Below are 9911 nucleotides of genomic sequence, written 5' to 3' on the forward strand. Positions count from 1 at the left end.
TAACCAGAGATTGCAGGCAAGCTGTGACTATTACCATTTGCAACCACTTACCTATGTACAGAAAGGATTTTTTTTCCCCTGTATCCTACAAATTCAGAAATAAATTGGAGGCTGAGACAGTTCACAACTAACCCATTTGCAGTAGTAAAAATCCACCCCCCCTTCCCTCTAATTTAAGACAGTGTTACTACTTGAACTTAGTTCAGGCTACTAATAGTTATATATTTGGAAGGCTAAAAACAAAAACAATGATTATAAAAACCTTTTAATTTTGGTTAGGAGGGAGTGGAAGGGTCACAGTTTTTTAAGAGCCTTTTGGTATCAACTACTATAACCTCTAAGATTTCTGGCTTGGCTAATTCAAAGTTAACCAGGTTAAAATAGCTATCCAAGGCTGTCTTCTGGAAGCCCAAGAGCAGTGGGAGGTGGTGGAGGTGGAGTCAGGTGAGGTTTCCTATTCAGATTTTGCTGTTAATTCATTGACAACTTTGGGTAATTCATTGACAACTTTGCTGTTCCTGAGGGTCAGTTTCCCTCAGTGAAAAAACCAAGACTTCAGACTTTTATTTTAAGCACCAAAACCTTCAAATCATATCTTGATTTGAAGTCTAATACTTGAATGGGCCTGGGGGCTCCCTCCCCACAAAACAGCATGAAAACCACAAACTACATGATAGAAGGCGCTTCGACCGGTCAGGATTTCAAGTCCCCTGTTGTCCCTTCCTGGCCAGGCCCTTCCCTCTCCTGGACCAAGGGGCTAAGCTGACTGACTCATCCCCAGCACCTAATATGCTGGTCACAGCACTGACTAGAGAACCACAGTGGCAACCAGAATCCAAGGGCTGAACAACTGTTTGTGGGTGAAAATGACAAATTTGTTTTGTGTACATGGTCACTGAGAATCCAGGGGCTGAACAACTGTTTGTGGGTGAAAATGACAAATTTATTTTGTGTACATGGTCACTGAGGCTACAGCAGAATCAACGCTGTTACAATAGGCAAGCACTACTGTCTGCAGCAACACACAGCACATTTCTTAAACAGCATCTGAGCCTCATAGGTTATGTTTGCATTAAAAAGTATATATAAACCAACCAAGGATGCAGTTGAAGGCCAATTTTAAATGCCAACGCAAAATGAATTTCACTGAAAATACAATTGAAATGCAGCTGCTAGGAGCACTGTAAGAAAAGGTGACCCAACCTGGCTATGACAGAAAAGACCAGAGGTGGTAAATAAAATACAATAGCAAAACCCTTGTGATTCCCATTGTAGGGTAGGGGCTCCTTCCCCTCCTGCCTCTGAACAGGAGCCTAGCTTAGAAGGGGGCTGTTCCAGAGGATAGGCAGCTGGTACCTGTGCAAAATGTGCAGATGGTGAACTGCATACAGAGAAAAGGAACAAAGTGTCAGTGTGGTTATGTGCTGGGGACAGTGGACCTTGCGTTTTAAGAAGGTCACCTCTTACAGCTAGAAGCCTCTCACACGTTCTAGGCCGGCCCTCAAGATATCTTGTCAGTAACCTCAACTTAGAACAAATGTTCTTAGAAAATGTGACTAGAAATTAAATAACTAGGACTCCTGCCATGTCACTCAAAACTGCAAATGAAGAGTCAGTCCCTGCTCCATGATCTAGGGCTCACTTCTAAAAGCTATTAGCCTATCCTCATCTAACTCAGTTGGGTACAGGTGTAGATGCAGCCCGGGGATCAGGTCACTTAAACGGGCGCTAGCTAAATGAATTCCTGCAACAGCACCTTCAAATCCATCCTCATCCTTAAAAGATCAGTAGAGGTCAGGGCTAGAGTTAACAACTTCAGCAAACATGGAATCTCCCAGCCTCATGCACAGCAGCTAAAGTCTATCACCCATCTCAATAGCCTATAGTCTTATTCTAGGGTGTACCCTTGATTCCTATTTTGGTATGTTTTAATAGCTGGATATTGTCTAACAGATCTCTGGCACCATTTTGTTCATTCTCCTTCAAATTTTTCACAGTACCTTTTTTTAAGTCTTAGAATATACTTTGCTAACATAGAAATGAACAGTGAACATATTAGCAAAGTAAAAAAATTTTCTGTACATCCTCAATAGGAAATCCCAGTGGACTGAGGCAACCCTATCATCTTTTAGACTGGGATTAAAGTCAGAGTCTAGAAAGAAGGGGACTACCGAGAAAATGCCAGGATAAGGAAGTTCAGGGAGGAGGACATCCTGGCAGCTCCCCATTACTTCACACCAGAATTCCTGCATGTGGGGGGCCTGCAGAAAGCCAGCCTTGCCCTTGGAAAACCACTTTTGTCTGCACCCAGCCATTTCCCACACTTCCTTGTCTGAGATGCACACTGTGCAGGTCGTCTTACCAGCATGCTGACTCTTCATCTTCCAACCCCCAGCAGCTCATCTGTGGGCCCCTGATAGCCTTATTAGGTTCTACTAGTGTTTTAACCGGCAGAAGGCTAAACCATTACAGCTCAGAAACAGTACGGAGCTGTGTGCAGACACACGTTGGCTAGGACACACGTTGGCTAGGACACACGTTTTTATGGTCTGAATATGGCCTCCCTGATAGCAGCTGAAGTGGTACCTTCTCCCAGAGAACAGGCTAATTTTCAAACACCTGCTGGATGGCACTCACTGCCTTCAGACTAGCATCAGCGGAGCTGTTTATATACTTTTGTGTTTATGTACCTTAGGCAGAGAATACATCCAGAAAGTGACCCTGGAAAGTCTGCCCCAGAATTGAGGACCCCCTCAGGGAGGCTCTGGGCAGGTCACACTCTTCAGAGCCCAGCTAATTGAGCAGAGATGCTGGACTGGAGACCCCAGAGCTGGGCACTACTCATACCAACTTTCCTTAGGGAGGAACTGCGTACTGTAGCTCTCCCACAGACCTGTGGGATGGGGAGGATGCCCAGTGGTGAAGCAGGGGAAAGAACATCCACCTCTGTGAAGAACAAGAACTAGGTGCTATCGTCTTGCTCCGCTGGTTGCAGATCTAAAGAGCAGAGGTTTGGCCCTCTCCGTGGAGGGCGAGAGACCAAAAGGCACATATACATAATCCAATCACACCCATTGCAGCTTCTGCCCCCAAGGGCTCTCTGCCCTCCCATAAACTCTCATCCCAACAATAGGCAGAAGCATTTCCAGCCACCTCCCCCTGCCCCAAGTCTTCCATGCTCCACTGCATGCAGGGCTCTGTGCTTAACCACTGCTGCAAGTGCAGCCGACGCTCCCCAGGTGTGGTGGGGTTAAGGGAACAGAGCACCGGCTGCCCTGTGATCAGCAGCAGCAGGTAGGGGAGAGGGGGGAAGAAACCTTGAGGTCAGAGGTGGTTTTATTCACTACTGATGCTCAGTTCTTTAGATGAGGAAGAACCTCTGATTGTTAAGATGCCTGACTGCTTTGCCTTCTTAGCTTTGGGGATGTTAGGGACAAAACCATCAAGGAAATGCATTTCAGTGCTTGGGCATTGTGGTGCGGCTCCTTGCCAAGGTCCAGAGTAGACCAGAAACCTGTAGTTTTCCTTCACCAAAATTCAGTTTCCCGGCAGCACCTCAAATTGCTGCTGCTTAAGAAGGAAAAGGGATGTAGAGGGGATAAATCACAGGGAAAAGAATTAGAACGTGTTAGCAAATGCTACCATGCGGAACACTAAACTTTATTCACTTTATTTATATATTTAACAGTTCTAAAGTATTTACTTCTTGCTTTGACAAAAAATGAAAAATATAGGAGCACTGACGGACTCCTCTTTAGGAGAAAAGGGTTATATGTACAGCTACGGAGAGTTACGGTTCCTCCTTTACATACAAAGAAAAATATTAATAAAAAAGTGCTTCATTGATCGAAAAGGGCTAAGAGCTGCAAGCATTTATTCACACTGTACATCAGACCCAAGAAACCCGTATCATAACCTCTTGGCACCTGTCACTAGGAACTGCACAATCTTCGATTAGACTGACTTCTCCCTACCTGCAAGGCCAGACCACACAGAGTGCGGAGAAGAACTTACACCTGTTTCACGGAATTCAAACTCCAAGCAACCTGATGCGACTGGGAAGTCAGGGACGTGCTCAGATGCTCTTGGCTTTGCCTGGACTGACAGCTCCAGGGAAGGCTCTGGGCCACGTCTTAACCACACCCAGGCACACATAGGAGCCACCTTCCTGAGACAACTTCCCTTGGCCAGGGAATTGCTTCCAAAGGGTAAGAGAGTTCCCTGGCCTCATCCCCACCCACTCACCATAATCCACCATTACCAGTTAGCAGCTTTTAGCAGAGCCAAGCGTGGCCCCTCCCCAGAGAGGGAGGGCAGGCACAAAACATGGATGCCAAGATTACAAAGCACAAACCTGTAACTCTTCTCCACCCTTCTCCACACTCACCTCTACCACAAATATTCTTGATTTAAGGCTCTTTTTGGACCACATCAAAGCTTACTGAGGAAAGGTGCCCCAAATCTCCTACAAGCTGTGTCACTTCTCTAAAGAACCTGCAGAGCCACCAAGTGACCCCTCACTACTGGCCAGTAGCACAGGAGCAGGGCAGGGGGACTGCTGGGCCCTTCCCACTGCCCCCGGAAGGGAAGGAGGAGGAAGGCTGATTGTATGGGACATACTCCCTTTTCCAGAGGTTTGCACTCTGAAAAGCTGATTCTACCCCTTAATGGGGAGATCCATGATTGGTTTGGTTTGGGAATGGGGAATTTTTGGAACCCTGAGTCTGGATTTCCCTGTGCTGGTTAAGGAAGAGAGACTGTTTGGGGAACCAGGCCCTCGAAGGGGCTTCTAGGTGCACCCGGGCTCAGGGAAGGCTTTGGCCTTGGCCATGGCAGCAGGACGCTGCACTCTGGCCAGTCTGTACTCTTATGCCTGAGGGTGGGAAGTGCTACAAAGCCTGGCTGGCTGAGGGAGGCATACTCATGACAGTGAAGGGAACCCTAAACCATCTGGGTCAAGTTAAAAACAACCCCATGCAAGAAAGAACAATGCTAGCCAGCCACCCCCATTCCCAGGCCCGCTCACTCACCTCAGAGGAACAAACACCTTCCTTCCCCAAAGGGAGGCTCAGAAGGGTTCCATTTATTAGATACCCCTCCCTCCAAATGCCAATCCCATTTATCTTTGAGGTGGGACTGGCCTGACTCCTCTGAGGAGGCAGAGGGCACCTGGGATAGTGCTCTTAGGGAAGATGCTTCAGCTTCCTCAGCAGCACAAGTTTTTCCAATCAGCTCTGATGTGGCAATGGCACAAGGAATGGTCACAAACATCAGCCCCAGCTTTCTTCCCCACTATCTCAGGCCTCCATTCCTGATTCTGACCAGCCTCTCTCCGTCCTGAGGAACCAAGCTAACCCTCAGCATCACGGGACAACAGGTGGTTCAACAGTCACAGGGGGCCTGGCAACCTCTGGTCTTCCATTAAAAATTTTTTGTGTGTGTTTTAAGACAACCAGGGGACTTTCTTTTTGGGAAGCAAATGGAAGATGGAAAAGGGAGAGGGAAAAAAAAACAGGAAAGAAAAATCAATCTACAATCCAGTGGTACATCCCAAATTTCTGTCACTCTGCACAGGTGGTTCCATGCCCCCATTCCGAAGTGCACAGGCCTCTCGGTCTGCCCAGGCTGTGTCAGAGGAACAGCAGCTTGGCCTCTGCCTGCCCCAGGGCACTGAGCTTCAGTTTGAAGTGGCAGCAATGGGCTTATCCAGTTCAAGGTCAATGCTGGAGCTTGGGATGGGATGTAGGCTGCTATAGCAAGACTTGCACACTCGACTGGGTTCAAAGAGCTGCTGGCTGGGAACTGGAACCTTCTGATTACAACAACTGGAGCAGAACACATTCCCACAATTCCTTGAGATGAGAAGAAGAAACAAAACAACGTTAGTTTCAGTAGCAGGTATAGTATGGGGAAACCAACTTCAGAAGACAGAACTTTGTTGTACGTCATTTGGATGTGCTAGAGATTCCTCCAAGACTGAACTGTTATTTGTCTAACCCAGGAATGAGCCAAGCAGAGAGGGGGGAATCCCTACCTAGCATAGCTGCACACCACTGTGACTTTAGGGCCAAGGACAGTTGGCTGCCTCACCATTATGGCTCAAGATTACCAGGTGCACAGGAAGATGTTGTTCAGAAGAGATCCATGAGAACAAAAGGGGCGAGGGCAGAAGCAGCTGCTAGCTCATTGGGTAAGTCCTGGCCCAGGAAAATCCAGTTGGCCATACCCACCTGGGCAATGGCCTCTGTGTAACTTGTGGTCACAGAGAGGCCACAGACCGATGGAACTACCTCCGAGCCCCTCAGATGAGACAAACTACCAAGCCCAGCTGGGGAGTAAGGAGCCTGGCCCAACAGACTACTTCTCCAGAGGTTTGGAGGCAGCGACGTGGAGAATAGACTATCGTCACCAAGGACTGCCCTGCTGCCAGCATGCAAAGCCAGAAGACAAGCAACCAGTGACACATGCTCAGGGTGAAAGGACAAGAGCACAGATGAACACACGTGCACAAACACCCCCCCTTATTAGATAGGTGTCAGTCAATTATGGCTCACTCCCCTGCCTCCGTGCATCTCCAGGAAATATCAGAGCTCCTCCCAAAGGCCTGACTGTACCCAGGCTCCCCTCTCTTCCTCCACTTGAAAGCCCAGCTCTGATGTGTCCGTGCAGCACAGGTGCACATCCAAACAGCTATCCTTCATGGCTAAGAGGAAAGGGACTGGCAGAGGATGATTTTCTGCCCACCTTACAACCCCACTTTGCTAGGCCCTTAAGTACAAATCAATCTCAATAAACCCAAGAACGGGAGACTTCAAGGAGCCTGAGGTAGCCCACCAAAGCCTTGGGGGAAAGCAGCTGAAGGAAATTCTCCTCCTCAGCCAGCATCACTCACTACCTTTTCTTTATGCTCCTCAGAATGCACACCCACTGCTGGATTAAGGACCATCTGGGCACAGAGAAGAAAATACTAAATACCCTTTGGGGACCAAAAAAAAACCCCACAAAAGGAAAAGGCTAGACATGGGGCAATGTAAGGACAGAGAACCAAAACAAACACATACAACTTCATCTTCTAGAATGCAGTAAGCACTCACATTTCTGAAAAACATGAGTCAGCAAGAACCTATAGTTACACAGAAAAACTACCTCAATCTATTTCCAAACGTCTGCATTTATTTAACATACATGTTGGGAGTTCATCCTGACATGAATTTCATCAGTTAAGCTTTCCTATCTGATTTCTTTCAGGGGATCCTGATAGACCCTAAGTGGAACCTTCCACTAAAGTCTTCCATGCTAAAACAGTTCTCTGGAAAGACCACTTCTGCTCAGTCCCAGTCTTTTTTTTAAAAAAACAGGAGCAGCAATGCTGACTTCGAGGTCATGAAGCATCATTCTAGCATTCCACTGAATGACTAACCCAAGGGAAATAGCTCTGAGAGCCCAACTGGCTACTCCACAAGACCAGCCCCTGCTGAGGCACTGTTTCTCAGTCACAAGCAAGGTGGCCTGGTTGACCTATGTGGGCAAGAACAGAGGGCATGATTACAGCCTGACTTGGCCCTCATAGTCTCCCCAATCAGCTACTTTGGTTTCCCCCCAAGCCCACCTGTCTGCCTCCACTCCCAGCCCCAGGCTTCATCCCAGTGAGTGCAGAGAGGGGGAAATGGCAGTGTTAGTGTGGAGAAGTTATTGTAGATGTGTAGACATCACAGACAGGTTGTTGCAAATGCTCACCACGTTTGATCAACACGGTCAGTGTCCCTGCAAGGAGGGGAGAAAGAGCTCAGAGGAGAAGCCAACCAAAGTCATTTGGGCTTGGGGTGCAGGGTGGGGAGATGTACAGTCCTAGAAGCATCATTTCTAGACAAAGAAGTGGTTCTGTTTTCTACCTGGGTTCACTCATGTAGGTGAGCTATGTCAGGATTCAGATAAACATCCTATCCCCAAGAGCACTGAACATCCTCCAGTCAGCTACCACCCCAGCTGCGGCAAAGCATCCCTGGCAACTACCTACTCCAACCAAGAAGAGAGAAAGAAGTCAGGAGCCTGGCACAAGGAAAACAAGTCTGGGCTCAGGGAGCAGGGTAAGGAGCAGGAAAAGGAAGTTCCCTGCCCACAGCAGGAAAACTGTTTTTGCCAATAGTAGCATGTTGAATAGGAAGAAACTGTACTCTAGGAATAAGAAATGGTAGTTTGGGTGGTGGCTGTTGTTCTGCTAATTCAGGAAGCAAAACAAAAGGGGACATCATTTGAACATTTCAAAATTTATCATGATCACTCTGAATTGGAAATAATATATGTGCTGCCAAAGCGAGCACTCTCTGAAATGGAAATAAGACCCCAAATGCAAACACCAATTTCAGAGGCACAAAAGACGAGCTGGCGTCCTGTAAACCCCAGGGTCTGCCTCAGATGGAACATTGCCAGCCAGATCCCTGCACCTCTCCAAGCTGCAGGCACTGAGGACCAAATCTCAGCCTTCACACCCTGGCACACCCCACCACACCCCCCAACGACACCTGCAGTGGTGCTTCCTGCTGGCGAGCCAGAAGGCGCTGTCGCACGCATAGCAGTGGGCGGCCAGGTGGTCAGGAAGCCAACGGGTCATCTGTAAAACAGATGGGGCCAGGTTAGTGACAAGAAATGGGCCATCCAGCTTGAGCCGGCAAGAGCCATGCTGGGGGCAGCAAGAGTCACAAGAACCATACTGGCTCTGGCGGCACCAGCCCAGCAGGTCTGATGTCAGCAGTACAAGAAAGGCGTCCAAATCGTTTCCCTAGAGAGGACTCCAAACTCCCCTGAGATAAAGTATCAGGCAGCAGCACCCTGGGTCACTATGAGAGCTGGCAAGGCTCCAGTCCACAGAGGCAATGAGAGAGTCTTGCTGAGTTTCCCTGGCTCAGAAATTCTAGGCTTGACAGGGATTCACAGAGGCTCAAAGCTAAGTGTGCTATGAGGACGTTCCTTGGCCAGGGGCATGGGACAGGGATGGGGGTGGAGAAGAACCTTAAGACAGTTGCATGGACGGCACTCAGAACAGGGGCTGAGCCTGTACCTCCGTGTCCTGTTTATCCACCTGCTCCCAGCTGGCTTCAGAGAAAATCTCTGTGCTGCAGCGAGACAAACAGTTCTGATCCAGATTGCTTTCCGAGTCGGGGATTGAAGTCTGTTGGCAAACAAACACAGCTGAACAGAATGAACCTGGCTCCTCCCAGAAGAAGAAAGGGTTTGGAAAAGAAGGGAGTACCGGAGACTCTGGGTGGGCCTGAGTGTCAGGGCTGCCAGATCTGTGGTTGCATCAGCTACCAAGAAATGGATTGAGCAGGTGCAGAGACAGGCCTGAACTCAGGTGGAAAAGAGATACACATGTCTAAGGCTGTGTGCAGTGACTCTGCAGTGCAAAGATGGGCCCTGGGTTCCAGGAAGTGAGTGGGGCAGAAGTGACCAGGATGGAGTGTGAACTCTGAGTCTGAGCTGCTCCAGTGAGTCTGTTAATTCAACCCTGCCACTTACATCTGCGTGATGAAACTGAGTGCTTTGGGCATGTCCTCCTTTCTCTGAAGGACTCTTTGGGAAAATGAGAAACCATTAGTGAAGGAAAAACCAAAACGTCTGTAGAAATTGAAAGTCATTGGATGAGCCCGCCTTTAATGTACGCTGACTGCTTCAGAGCCAGGCTCATGCTTGTACTTGAACACAAGTCAGACCCAGCCAGTGAGGAGAGCACCTCCCTGAGAACCTCCCCTCACGGAGCCCCACTTCCAGTCACCAGGTCCCATCAGTGCTAACTCCTTGACAGTGCCTACACCAATACCTTCTCCCCATTTCTACTTGCCATCACCTGCCAGAAGGCAGATAGAAATATTTGTTAAAATAAACTGTCACAGCTACAGCCCATGTTTTAGTGG

At 48.4% G+C, this 9911-nt stretch overlaps 1 protein-coding gene across 6 annotated transcripts in view; it reads right to left on the reverse strand.

Annotated features, from left to right (window-relative positions):
* Positions 1-3639: 3639 nt before the first annotated feature.
* MTMR3 (myotubularin related protein 3) overlaps positions 3640-9911 on the reverse strand; it is a 141823-nt gene continuing 135551 nt past the window's right edge. For 3 of the 6 annotated variants that reach the window (XM_077761620.1, XM_077761616.1, XM_077761617.1), the window contains 4 exons: positions 9059-9169; positions 8523-8611; positions 7738-7764; positions 3640-5852 (listed from right to left, as the gene is read on the reverse strand). In XM_077761620.1, coding sequence (XP_077617746.1) covers positions 5678-5852; positions 7738-7764; positions 8523-8611; positions 9059-9169 — 402 coding nt within the window. In that variant the 3' untranslated portion in view covers positions 3640-5677. The remainder of the gene's footprint in view (positions 5853-7737; positions 7765-8522; positions 8612-9058; positions 9170-9911) is intronic. The other 3 variants (XM_077761619.1, XM_077761618.1, XM_077761621.1) reach the window with 3 other exon arrangements.

The sequence above is a fragment of the Crocuta crocuta genome, unplaced genomic scaffold, assembly GCF_008692635.1.
Source record: "Crocuta crocuta isolate KB4526 unplaced genomic scaffold, BGI_CrCroc_1.0 scaffold348, whole genome shotgun sequence".
Classification (NCBI taxonomy): Eukaryota; Metazoa; Chordata; class Mammalia; order Carnivora; family Hyaenidae; genus Crocuta; species Crocuta crocuta.